Source organism: Esox lucius, chromosome 12, assembly GCF_011004845.1.
Source record: "Esox lucius isolate fEsoLuc1 chromosome 12, fEsoLuc1.pri, whole genome shotgun sequence".
Taxonomy (NCBI): domain Eukaryota; kingdom Metazoa; phylum Chordata; class Actinopteri; order Esociformes; family Esocidae; genus Esox; species Esox lucius.
Window position 1 is genome coordinate 34,029,651 of NC_047580.1, and position 14,533 is coordinate 34,044,183.

General features: G+C 43.6%; 1 protein-coding gene across 4 annotated transcripts in view; it reads right to left on the reverse strand.

The window, feature by feature from the left end:
* The window catches only part of lama5 (laminin, alpha 5), an 84,465-nt gene that overhangs the window by 66,541 nt on the left and 3,391 nt on the right, over positions 1 to 14,533 (reverse strand). For all 4 annotated transcript variants that reach the window (XM_034295995.1, XM_034295996.1, XM_034295994.1 and 1 more), the window contains exon 2: positions 13,660 to 13,812. In XM_034295995.1, coding sequence (XP_034151886.1) covers positions 13,660 to 13,812 — 153 coding nt within the window. The remainder of the gene's footprint in view (positions 1 to 13,659; positions 13,813 to 14,533) is intronic.

The following is a 14,533-nucleotide window of genomic DNA, read 5'->3' on the forward strand; positions in this document are numbered from 1 at the left end:
CATATTTATTTTTACTAGTGAAATGTAACATAGGAAATGTATTTGGAGCACTCCGTTGTTTTGGAATGTAATGTGCGGATGTTCTTGAGGACGAGGCAACAACGCACAAAGAAACAGCCTTAATGAGGCATACATTTCCAAATATACATTTCCAAATGCATAACAAATACATTATCTGGCCAATTAAAAATGTATCCTAGGTGGCATCACAAAATATTTTACATTTACAAACAAAATCTTTATTTAGGACAACCCTCCAATATGTGTTATACGTATCTTTGCCTTAAGTAGATCAAGGTTCAACTATATGCCGCGTTTCCACTGGTGCTTTACTGGTGCACACGGGTGATTTATGCTAATGTTGGCTCCAGACATTCCTGTTTCAACTGTACATTTGGTACCAAGGACTTAAGGAGGGGCTCAGATGGGGAGGGAGGAATAAACTATCAACGCGATTAAGTTTACAAAAAATAAAAGGCAATATTGTTTTGGTACTAAAATAAAATGAACAATATAACGCCATGCTCAGTTTGTTCACAATACCGCGTTTGAACTTGAGTAATAAAACACATTTCTTCCTCAAACTCCTGCGACCGGCTCCTTCTCCACCTACACACGTAACACTGCAACTATAAGCGTGTATTCATAATTTAGTTTAGATAAGTATTTTGTCAAAACTATCTACCTTTAATAGAAGGATTTGGGAGAATTCTGAGGTTATGTTGCGCTGTTATAGGTTCTGCAGGCTACGTCTCAGTCTCCGCGCTCCGTTATTCTATTGAGTCAATGAGTATCACTTTCGGTCGTTCCAACTCTTTCCATTGTGAGGCTTTGCTTCCCTGTACTATTGCTTTATTTTATATATTTTATCAGGGATCTGTTTGTTAGATCGGATTAAACTCTTTAGGCTCCTCGTAATGGTTAAGCAAATGATAAGCAACCCATCGCCATTCGAATAAACCAACATCCCGCGTTTTCACACCACGTAACGCGTCAATCCGCAAATCCCGCCCTAGGTCCTAAAAGTCCGGGGCTTGGCACCAACCGGGAGAGCCGGGCTACTCGACCATCAATCAATCAATCAAATGTATTTATAAAGCCCTTTTTACAACAGCAGTTGTCACAAAGTGCTTTTACAGAGACACCCGGCCTTAGACCTTGGCCTAGTGGCTGACTAGCGCTGGCCCGTGTCAGTGGAAACAGAAAAAAAAATCTGGACTGTAGGGTAGAACACCAGTGTTTGGCACCAGTGGAAACGGCATTAGTATCAAATTCCTGGAAGAGGTAAAAAAAAAATAGAAATAAAATGTAGAGTATATAGCTGTTTTAGAAAGTAATAAAAGAAAAGAAAAAAACATGAACAATTTCTTTCAACAGCCCCCAGACCTTGACAATTGTAAACTTCCTAAAACCAACACAAAGTATTTCCAGCTACTATCTAACACACTGTGCTTGTCTGTTATTCATGGCTCCTGTGGACATTGCTCTTTGTCAGAGTTTAACCTACACCAAACTGAGTGGTTCACCCGGACTACCAAACACACGGGAGCAGAGGAAAACACCTAAATTCAGCTACAGGATGGTTTTTCGTGAGAGGATAGTTGAGGGCCATAATAAATGCATATTAACTCATTTTATACTTTGATTTGATGGACAAACAATCACATCATGTAGAGTATTTGGACACTGACACAATATTCATAATTGTGTCTCTGTACGCCACCACAGTGGATTTGGAATGAACCAACCGAGATACAATTGGAGTGCAGCCTTTGAGCTTTAAGGGGTAGAACAAAAAATATCTTATGAAACATTTAGGAATTACAACCATTGTCATACACAGTCCCCTTATTTCAGGGGCTCAAATGTAATTGGACAAATTTGTAAATAAAATGTTCGTTTATAATACTTTGTCAAGAATCCTTTGCAGGCAATGATTGCTTGAAGTCTGGAATGCATGGACATCACCAAACACTGAGTTTCCTCCTTTGTGATGCTTTGCCAGGTCTTTACAGTAGCTGTCCTCAGTTGTTGTTTGTTCGTGGGTCTTTCTGCCTTAGGTTTTGTCTTCAGCAAGTGAAATTCATGCTTGATCAGGTTGAGATCAGGTGATTAACTCGGCCATTGCAGAATATTCCACTTCTTTGCCTTAAAAAACACATGGGTTGTTTTCACAGTATGTTTTGAGTCATTGTCCATCTGTAAAGTGAAGCGCTGTCCAATCAACTTCACTGAATTTGGCTGAATCTGAGCAGACAATATATCCCTATACACTTCAGAATTCATCCGGTTGCTTCTGTCTTCTGTCACATCATCAATAAACACTAGTGATCCAGTGCCATTGGAAGCCATGCATGGCCATGCCATCACACTGCCTCCACCGTGTTTTACAGATGATGTGTTGTGCTTCGGATCATGAGCCGTTCCAAACCTTCTCCATACCCTTTTCTTCCCATCACTCTGGTACAGGTTGATCTTAGTTTCATCTGTCCAAAGAATGCTTTTCCAGAACTGGAATGTCTTTTTTAGATGTTTTTTGGCTAAATCTAATCTGGCCTTTCTATTCTTGAGGCTTATGAATGGTATACACCTTGTGGTGAACCCTCTGTATTTGCTTTTGTGAAGTCATCTCTTCATGATAGACTTGGATAATGATAGGCCTGCCTCCTGGAGAGTGTTCTTCACTTGGCTGGATGTTGTGAAGGGGTTTTTCTTTACCATGGAAAGGTTCCTATGATCATCTACCACTGTTGTCTTCAGTGGACGTCCAAGCCTTTTTTTTTGTATTGCAGAGCTCACCAGTGCGTTCTGTTTTTCTCAGAATGCACAAAACTGTTGATTTGGCCACTCCTAATGTTCCTGCTATCTCTCTGATGGATCTTTTTTTGCAGCCTAATGATGGCATGTTTCACTTGCATTGAGAGCTCATTTGACCGCATGTTGTGGGTTCACAGCAACAGCCTCGAAATGTAAATGCCACATCAGGAATCAACTCCAGACCTTGATGAGGAAATAACGAGGGAATAGTCCACACCCGTCCATGATACAGCTTTTGTGTCAGTTGTCCAATTACTTTTGGTCACTCGAAAAATAGGGGGCTATATATTAAAATGCAAATTAATTACTTAAAAATCATACAATGTGATTTTCTGGATCTTCATTTTAGATTCCGTCACTTACAGTTGAAGAGTACCTATGATAAAAATGACAGACTTCTACATGCTTTGTAAGTAGGAAAACCTGCAAAATCGGCAGTGTATCAAATACTTGTCCTCCCCACTGTATGTATATTTAAACCAAAAGCAAAAATCCATTCATTCATTTTAATAAATTTAATTAACTGTTTCATGTTGATTGGACAATAAACTGCATTGTTGAGCAAGAGCCATTTGCTTTCTGGTTAACACCCTAACTATTCTTTTGACAAATCTGCTTTTGAAGTCGATGAAAGGCTTGATTCAAAAACAGCCCAGATACTCAGGAACTAACAGAGAATACAGATTTGACTATCAGCCATATAGACACACAAGGATGTAGGAGTTAACTATTGGGTGGAGGGGGGCACATTTGACATTTTCTATTAAATGTACACCCTAATAAACAGACACAGCACTCTGTGTGTGGACATAACTTAGTTTTGATTGATTCACGGCTCGTCTCAATCAGTCAACTAGTGGGTTCACCTACGTGTGTTTGCTCTCATGCCTGCCTTTGTCTCCTCTGGCAGGAGGAATGCTGTCACTGCTACAGCGGCCAGATAAGGTCATAGCCTCTGTTCAGATGCTCGTGCTCCTTTCTTCATCAGGCCCGTGAAAACAGGCGGGACTTGTGTTTCATCAGAGAAGTATTTCACTGCAAACACACACACAGCCAAACAGTGAAGTGGAGCTGGGTTTCTTGTGGCGGCTGTTTCTCCTGTCCTTGTGAATGACTTGACGGGCCCCGGGAAAAGAGGAGTTAGCGGGACGCGTCTCAACAGGCGTTGAGGCGGGTTGCACTGAATGTCAGCCAATAGCCCCTCTCATACTGTGCCTCCCCTTCTCCTCTGCTATTCTCCTCCTCACCCCCCTCACATCTCCCTACACTACCTCCCTCCTTACAACGCCTTTACTTCCTAGATATCACCCCTCTTATCTCACCCACACCACCTCCTTCCACAACTCACCCTCTCCTCCTGTTCCTTTTAACTAACAGTGCTCCTTTTCTCCTCAATTTTTTTCCCCCTTTCCTTCTGTTTGGCCTCTAAGAGAAATGCAATGGATCTACTTATCCAATATTTGAATGGAGTCGGATGGGCGGCGGTAGGGAGAGGGGGAGAGATGGAGAGGAGGGGGAAGAGAGGGGGGAGGAGGGGGAAAGAGAGGGGGAGAGGAGGGGGAAAGAGAGGGGGAGAGGAGGGGGAAAGAGAGGGGGAGAGGAGGGGTAAGGAGAGAAGAGACTAGTGAACTGGTAGCAGAAGAGTGCAATAAGAAACTGTGAGGGAAAGAAGGAGCAACGGGTGTCAAACTGCTGCACGCCTGGTGCTTTATGAAGCTACTCTCACAGCATCTCACGCCTGGTGCTTTATGAAGCTACTCTCACAGCATCTCACGCCTGGTGCTTTATTAAGCTACTCTCACAGCATCTCACGCCTGGTGCTTTATGAAGCTACTCTCACAGCATCTCACGCCTGGTGCTTTATGAAGCTACTCTCACAGCATCTCACGCCTGGTGCTTTATGAAGCTACTCTCACAGCATCTCACGCCTGGTGCTTTATGAAGCTACTCTCACAGCATCTCACACTTTTACTTTGGACAGGGAATCAATGTAGCACACAACTTGTTTATTCTTTAAGCAGCTGTCTTGATCGAAAAAGTTGACGTGGAATGTAATGTGTGTAGTGTGTTGGACCTTGGGGTTCTGGGAGGTTGTGGGGTCAAGGTGTTACAGGGCAGTTGGAGAAGGTTATTAGGGTTCGTTCCAAAAGTCTGGGGTGGTGGTGCTGCAGTGGGTTTGTGACCAATGGACCCCCTTAGAGAAGAGGATGTGGGCTACTGGGGGATCCAGCAGGGGTAGTGTGTGTGTCAGGGGTGGGGGGGTGAAGGGGTTATACAGGGAAAAAGACCAGAGCAAGTGACCCTTGAACTTTAGGCTCTGTTGGAGAGGAACAGCCATGCATGACCAGGGAGCTAAGCCAACCAGCTTCTTTCAACCACAGTATGAGAAACTCTCTAGAGGTCAATTATTATCAAAGGAGGTATTCCGAGAACAGAGGGGAGTCAATGAGGAGGAAGTGTGTGGAGAATTGCTAGGACTTAACCTAATCCCTTTCAACACAAGAATACTGACCTAATCAATAGAAGAATGGACACCAGTCTCCATAATACACGGTATATTTACTTCAGTTGTGTACAGGCCGTCTCACAAGTCATTATCAGCGAAGGAAATGTGTACAGCAGAAGCATCGAGATCGGATCGCAAGATCGGATCGCACGTTGTTGACATGCTGACAGTTACTCTGTCGGATCGGAACACCTGTAGGCTAGCAGTTGGTATTAGAAGGTGGTATCAGAACAGTTGTTAAGCAAACTTTTAAACAAACTGCACAAAAAATCCATCCATTATACAGTATAGTGTGTCAGCCAGGGAGTCAGCCAGGGTGTCAGCCAGGGTGCCAGAAGGACACGTGACATACCTGAACGCTGACACACACATGAAAGTGCAGGAATGCACAGATTGTTACACACTCTGACCCACAAACATACACACAAACAAACACACACACTGATGGCAGGGGGACCAGCTTCCTCTTTGTTTCTCAAGTGGCTCCTTCTCAAAAGATTCCCAGCTGGGCATTAACAGACCCTAACACACACACAGTCACTCCCAATGCATTTGACATTTCCATCAAAGCAAGAACATGAATGCCCTCTTTATAAACTTTCCCAGCTGGAAACCTTCTTTCGCTTCCTCTCCTCTCTGTCCTCCCTCCCTCAATCCTTCCCTTTCCTCCCGCTCTTTCACTCCTTCCCTCCCTCTTGACTTCCCTCCATCATTCCCTCCTTTCCTCGTTACCTCGCTCTAGAGTTCCTCTATTCCAAGGATGGACAGAAGCACAATGGCTCTTGAATAGTGAGTGGCTATTTACAGTATCTTTACACCACTTTAGCTTAATTTAGATGGACAAGACTTATTGCCAGATTAGTTCAAATGGAGGAAAATGTCCAGGCACGTCACTTTCTGAGGTAACTCAGGACACTTTTCCAGCAGAACCCCCCACGGCTACGGAAGTCTGCAGAGTTCATCTTGCTCAGTGTGTGTTGGAGTGAAGCAGCGGTGACACAGAAAGCCTGGTCCAGTAGAGACCCTCCGGCTCCACAGACAGAATCAGACAAAGACAAGCTGTAACAAAGCAACTACATGCATCTCAAACCAAAACACTTCCATTATCACCAGCACCATCCCTTCGCCTGGGAGCGGCATGTAAACAACATGGTCAGTGAGTTCAGTCCGTCTGGGTCGGCCTGGGTCGGCCTGGGTCGGCCTGGGTCGGCCTGGGTCCGCCTGGGTCCGCCTGGGTCCGTCTGGGTCGGCCTGGGTCGGCCTGGGTCCGCCTGGGTCCGTCTGGGTCGGTGGTACACGTGTTCAGACTCATGGTGTAACCAGAGTTTCTCGTTTCTTGAGTGAATCAAAGATTTTATTTATATATTCTGTTAATGTTCTTTAAATTAGTCTGACTGAATTTTTATCTGCCGACTGTTGGCCTGTCTCACTGTTATCTTAATGACTGTTTATCTTACTGACTTTTTTCTGACAGTTTATCTTAATTACTGTTTACCTTACTGACTTTTTTCTAACTCTGTATCTGACTAATCTTAATTATATTATTTTTGTACGTTTTTCTCTGACTTACTACCTGATTGTTTATCTTACTGATTGATTAACTGATACACATTCAATGTTACAGTCACATTGGCTTGTAAGGTTAGTTAACATTTCTAGCTCGCTACAGCTCGCCAACAATGTTACTTGGCTTGCTAACAGCTAGATTTAGTAATTGTTGGCATGAGCACCATTTGGCACCTGGAAAGCTATGCTTTTCAGAAGAAATAAGCATGAGGAATCATTTTTGTTCTGTTATTGAATGGCCAGTCCATTCAGATAATAACACGGCCACAGAAGAGTCTCATACAACTAACTGACTAATTAACAAATCTCCTGTAGGAAACGATCCAGAATAACTAACTGCCATAAAGCTGTTCCTAACATAAGCTTATTGGAATCCTAATAAACTAAACTTCTGAACATGAGAGTAGAAAAGAAATCTAGACTTTCGTAATCATGTAATTAGAATGGTTCTTTTCTGACAGAGCGTTCTAGTGTTCCAACCTTGGAATTAGAAGCAGAGTTCTAAAGGGTTGTGAATGCAGAACTAGAAGGGTTCTGTTCGGACTGTCACAGTAAAAAGCAGCCAAGAGGCAGCCAAGGATTCCATTGTCATAAGCTGGTCAGAACTGGTCAGCGGAAGTCAAAACCACTTATCTGATCCCAAGCACATCACTCAGCCACTGCCAGGAACAGTCTCTGTGCCCAGTGGACATGGGCAGATATCGGTCCACATCAACAGCAATGAAGAGGCCTGACCTTCGGCTTCATGTGGTCTGTGAAGGAGTCACAGGAAATGTCCCACACTTCCAGCATCAGAAAGGCTGTTGTTTTGTGCGGTCTACTGAGATATAACTCCCATCGTGGAAATCCAGAACAATATGTAATGGAAAGCATTTATTTCGTTCATTTAGTAGGACTGAACACTTCAATAGATCACACCAAGAACTGATCACATCACTATGACTCAACAGAGAAGAACAGCCCTAGAAAAAAAACAACTCCAAAACATCGCCAGTAGCCTATTTCTGTCTGCTCTGCCCCCCCAAATGAATACCTCCCTCATACAACAGCTCGCCCAACATGCAGCCCACCCTGAACTAGACCTCCTCTCTCCCCTCTTTCTCTCATTTCCCTCTCCTCTCTCCCCTCTCTCCCTCTTTCTCCTCTCTCTATGTCTCCTCTCCATATCTCTGCCCCCCCAAGCCTCTTACTGGGTCTGTCGTTCTCCTATTAAGGTCAAGGCTTGCTGCTGCCTCTGTCTCTACTTTGTTCTTCTATCACTTTCTCTCAATCCCCCTGTCTTTGCTAATGTTTCTCCTCTCTTCTCTGTTTTCCTCCTCTTTCTGGCAATCTCTATTTCGTTCCCACCCTGTCTTTTTTTTTTTGCAAACTCTTGTTCTCTCCCTCTGCTTCTCTGGCTCATTTTCCTGCTCACTAGACACAATGAAAGACAGAGAGGAGAGTGTGTGTGTGAGTGTGTGAGTGTGTGTGTGTGTGAGATAGACAGGGGGAGAGAGAGATTCCCATATTACAGAGTATGGGGGAGTAGACTCAGTCCATATCCAGGTCAAACTGGGGAGGGAGGAGGGGTGAACTGGGAGGAACATGGCTGATAACCTCCCCTGCATTCTATCTACACATTACTTTCTTCCACTATCCCTGTTGGCCATTCAGCCAGGCTTCAGTGGGGTCTTTGTGAGAGATACACCGGAGAGAAAGGAGAGGAAGAAGGAGAGAGGAAGAGGAGAGAGAGAACAGGGTGAGAGAGAAAGGGAGTGTTTGGGAGAGGAAGAGAAAGGGGGAGAGAGAAAGGGAGTGTTTGGGAGAGGAAGAGAAAGGGGGAGAGACAGAGTTAGAGATCAACAGTGGAATCCCTTACACACACACACACACACACACACACAAACCCACAAACAAACACACACACACACACAAACCCACAAACACACACACACACACACACACACACAAACCCACAAACACACACACACACACACAAACCCACAAACACACACAAACCCACAAACACACACACAAACCCATAAACACACACACAAACACACACACACACACACACACACACACACACACAAACACACACACAAACACAAAAACACAAACACACAAACACACACACACACACAATCACACACAAACACACACAATCACACACAATCACACACAGAGAGGACATAGCTGAGACCGTATATGGAATCAACTGTGAAATAATTACACAAACACACACTGTTTCCATCTAGATTAAGATCTGTTGGTCTATCTACCAACTCTGTTCAATGAACAGAGAAAAGGATTAGCATGAGAAAATGAATGTCAATCTAGCCTGCCCTGAGGCCTAGGAGAGCCTGTGTGAGTTTTTATGTGTTTGTAACTTAATTAAACACAAACAACAGACATCAGACAGAAATGTTTTGTCCACAAAACACTGCATGTTTGGGGTCTGACAGTCCCTTTAACATGCTAACCGTCCCTTATTCATTTGCTAGGTTTTTCTGTGTGGTAAACCATGAAACCTTTGCCAGAGGACAATATCTTGTTTAGGCTTAGAGGTGAGAGTTAGGTTTGGGGCTAGGTGTAGCTTAAGGAGATCAGGTTTTTTGGTGTCAGGGTTTGTGGTAATCAATTGTTAATCAGCACATTCATACCAAGTGTGGGTGTGTGTGCGTGTGCGCGTATGTGTGTGTGTGTGTTTGTGTATGTGATTGTGTGTGTGTGGGTGTGTGCGTGCGTGCATGTTAGTACTTTTGACATGAGCCCTTTGGCCTCAAAGTGATTACAGACATCCAGTATTAATAAAACACTTCAAGTCCATATCAATGCCAGGAAACACTGAGTTCCAACCCGTATTGGAATCAGGCCATCTGTTGCACAAGCCAAACAATTGCCACTTTACTTAACCGTTTCACAAAGAGAGAAGAAGATAGAAGGAGAGTATCTGGAACAAGAGGGGGAGACAGAGAGAGGGAGGCAGAGAGAGGAAGACAGAGAGAGGGAGACAGAGAGAGGGAGACAGAGAGAGGGAGACAGAGAGAGGGAGACAGAGAGAGAGGAAGAGAAAAGGAGGAAGGAAGAAAGGGACTGAAGAGAGGAAACTACAGTCTATAAAAGAGGGAATTACCGCACTGAACTAAACTGTCCAATAGGAACAGAAAGTTGGTCAGAGCCGGGTGTCCTGCCTCACTCTTTAAGTTTAAAGTGCTTTCCACTAGCAAACAACGAAACAAACTTCCGTCTGGCAGTTTGACTATTCTGGGGCTCATGTTTGTCGTTCAACAAATACACTTCACTGAAGATGTAACAAGACAACATTAAAATTGTACAGGTTTTGTTTTTATTCCTTCCACAAGCGCAGCAGGTGCATGTTTTAGACAGACCATATTCTGTATTGTACCAAAATGCCTATTGTTCCAGAATTATAACACATGAAAAGATCGTGAACAACAGAATGGATGCTTCTTCAGTGTCATCTAGTATTTAGCTCCTGCAGTATATAGCACACAGACACGGTTTGATTTGACATTGATGTCGGCATTACACAGCTCAGGAAAGGCTCTCAAATAAGAAAAATGAGCTTGGGTGCTCTGTCATTCAATGTGCAACAAAATCCCCTGTGCAGAGTGGATTATGGAAGACCATTCACTTTAAACCTATTTTCATAATTTCTATCTTTGGATAACACTGTATTTTAAGGAAAGAATGTTTGTGAAAGCTTTTAAGTACCTAAATAAAGAGAGAAAAAGATATAAAGAGAAAAAATAATAATACATGAAACACAGAGGAAAAGAAGAGATGATAGAAACTGAGTCACACTGCAGTGATGTAGGTTTGATTCGTTTCGTCTCCCAGGAATGTTTCAAGGTAAATCTTTCTGTTTCAGACAGAGAAATCCATGTTATGTAGAGACTGGACTCCTGCATCTTCATCACATACTGTTCTGTACTAGTCTGAAGAGGACTTTCTCTCACATTCCCATGATGCACTGCTCTGGATAAAGTTGTTCATCAGTTCACGGATCAAAACATGTGAAAGAAGCATTGTGTCTATCAGTCTGTCTATACGACAGTTTGTGTCAGTCTGTCTATACGACAGTTTGTGTCAGTCTGTCTATACGACAGTTTGTGTCAGTCTGTCTATACGACAGTTTGTGTCAGTCTGTCTATACGACAGTTTGTGTCCGTCTGTCTATATGACAGTTTGTGTCAGTCTGTCTATATGACAGTTTGTGTCAGTCTGTCTATACGACAGTTTGTGTCAGTCTGTCTATACGACAGTTTGCGTTAGTCTGTCTATACGACAGTTTGCGTTAGTCTGTCTATACGACAGTTTGTGGCAGTCTGTCTATACGACAGTTTGTGGCAGTCTGTCTATACGACAGTTTGTGGCAGTCCGTCTGTCTATATGACAGTTTGTGTCAGTCTGTCTATATGACAGTTTGTGTCAGTCTGTCTATACGACAGTTTGTGTCAGTCTGTCTATACGACAGTTTGCGTTAGTCTGTCTATACGACACTTTGTGGCAGTCTGTCTATACGACAGTTTGTGGCAGTCTGTCTATACGACAGTTTGTGGCAGTCTGTCTATACGACACTTTGTGGCAGTCTGTCTATACGACACTTTGTGGCAGTCTGTCTATACGACAGTTTGTGGCAGTCTGTCTATACGACAGTTTGTGGCAGTCTGTCTATATGACAGTTTGTGGCAGTCTGTCTATATGACAGTTTGTGGCAGTCTGTCTATATGACAGTTTGAGGCAGTCTGTCTATATGACAGTTTGTGGCAGTCTGTCTCAGTCTGTCTATATGACAGTTTGTGGCAGTCTGTCTATATGACAGTTTGTGGCAGTCTGTCTCAGTCTGTCTATATGACAGTTTATGGAAGAGGGTGATGGAGGGAGACAGGTGGCGGTAAAAGGGCAGGTTAAAGTAGAGGGGGTAATTTATCTGTGGTCCCTGGGCAGGTTAAGACACAGATCATGTTAACTCACATTCCAATCTCTTTCTTATCCCCTGGGGGGTCAAAAGACCCCTCCTCGTTTTCTCTCTCTATCTCTAGTTTTATTTCCCCCTCCACTCCTCTCTCTGCTCTTTCCCTCTAGACGAATGCTGGCTTCATAGCGCACACGCACAAACTTGCTTGCACATACATTCTCGCCAAAATGCCAGCCCTCCTACAGCCCAATGTTTGAACACTGCTGATATAACCTTGACGCCGTTTCCCCAAGTTCTAGGATTTAAAGTAAGCCTCTTCTTACCGGCAATAGACAGTTGACACCAAAACGTTGTTTCCCGCCAGCTTTGCCAACTTTTTGCCGCCTATTATTCAAATCGGAGAGATTTGAATAATCAAATCAAAGGCCTGCAATTTTATTTCGGCCAAATGACCCGGTCGCAATTGGGTTAATGTGTTCAAACAACCATGTAAAACACTGGACAAACACACAGTCGTGTCAGTTCCCCTGTCAGTCTGTTCCCATAAAGAACAATGGGGACAGGGAGAGGGAGGGAGGAGTCCTGATGACTCAAACACGCTCTTCCTAAATATTCACCCCATTATATCAGAAAGGCCCACTAGGTAACACAAGGAAAACAGTAGATTTTCAAGTGATTGCAAAGTCAGAGTGTTTCCCTGTCTTTCCTCCTGAACACCACCACCGTGCCAAAAATACACTGTTTATATTACAGCATCCATAGAATAGCATGGTGAATTCATGAGAGACATCAAGACTCAACAAACTTGCTCTTTTAACGGACACTCCAGAGTTATTAGGCTCCATGGACAGAGAAGTGTGTGTGTGTCCGTGCATGTGTGTGTATGATTGTGTGGTTTTAAGTGTGTGTGCCTTCTGTCCTCACAGGTTAGCATCATTTTGACAGGAAACATGTCTCTCTTTTTAGAATACTTTTTTTGTTAACTTAGAAAGGAATGAAATGGAAAAATTCAAACATCCCTCGCCCTCTCCAAGAAGCACCTGGCTTTAATATCTAATACTGAAGACACACTTCAATGCCTTAGATCAATAGGAAACGTGTCAGAGAGCTGCCTTTTCTCACTGTCACTCCTCTTATTCTCTCCTGCCTCACACAATCATACATCCTCATCTCTCAGCTCTAACCCACGTTTTGCGCAGGACTGAGACCAGATATCTTCAAAGACAACCCATATATGCAAAGAAAACTGAACTTGAAATTCTAGAAGAGAGCTAAGAAAAATGGAGTAGCATGTCTTTACCTTCAAATAAAAAGAACATTATACTTGAGCACTTGAACTTGACATTGTAGAACAGAAGAGAGCAGAGAAGCATGACTTGGTGTTCCAGTAAAGAACACTTTATACTATATTTATATAAGAACATGAACCTGACATTCTAGAATAGAGCTCTGCTTCCATTGTGGAACTGTAAATCACCATAGAAACAACAAAAGGACAGAACTCTGTGTGGTGTATCAGGTGTCAGAATACAGGAGAACACAGGCAGACAAGAGAGAAAAGGTACAGTTTGGGGGATGGGAGAAGGCGCGTGTGTGTGTGTGTGTGTGTGTGTGTGTGTGTACATGCGGTGCATGCACTGTGTAGTCAGAGAGAAAGAAAGTGAGAGAGTGAAAGCGAGAACGGTAAGGTTAAGAGTGTTGGAGTGTATAAGAAAGTATAAAGACATACACACTCACTACCATAAATAGCTCTAGATAAGAGCGTCTGCTAAATGACTTGAATGTAGACATAAATTGGAGTGAGGCAGAGGGAGATGGAGAGATGCTGTGTATTTCTGTTCCCTACCTGTCCCAGGTCCAGAGTGACGTTGACCTCGTTGAACTCTGTGGAGCGGGATAGGGGCGGGCTCTGCCACCATCTCTCCGTGCCGTCGATGGCGTTGGTGATGGGGTGGGCTCGACCCCTGTCTCCCATGGCGCAGGTATCACAGTACTGGCCCTGAGGAGCACAGCCAACAGCACGTTAGAGGACCTTTAGTAGACTGCAGGTCTACAGTTCACCATAAACCCTCATCTAAACCCTCATCTAAACCCTCTGATGGCCAAATAAACAAGTCCGGCTTTATCAGCATCACTATTTAGCCTTAAACCAATGAGTTAGGTATTATATCTTTTTCTCTCTGTCCCTCTCTCTCTCTCGGTCTCTCTGACCACATTCCTATCCGACGTTTTCACGCAGATTAATTCCCTGACGCATAGAAAAGCCACGACCTAGCGATGGATACAGCATAGGTCAAACCGCATAGGTCGGCACGAATTAATGAATGTCGACAGGCAATTTGGTTGCATTAAATGGAGGGGTCCTTGCGAGGGAGAAGCCGAGCAGTACGCGCCGTTGTGCCTAATACTAACAGGCTACCAAATTTGCTCAATGGTTTGTGTTGTCCTCTCACTATGACACGGGAAAGCATAGGTTGCTGCTGAGGAGGGAGAGCTATGAAGAACTTTACAGAGTAGAGAACTGACATAGGCCTACTAACAGTAAAACGGCCTTTAAAATAATTACAGATGTCTTACAGTGGTGACAGGATGACTGAAAATAATCTACATAATATTAATCCTCATCTTTTAGCCTAAGGAAGATAATCCACCCAGTTATCTGGGAGCTGTTCACTAGAGAGCAGGTGCAAAAATAGAGTTGGCGCATTTTACTTTTTGAC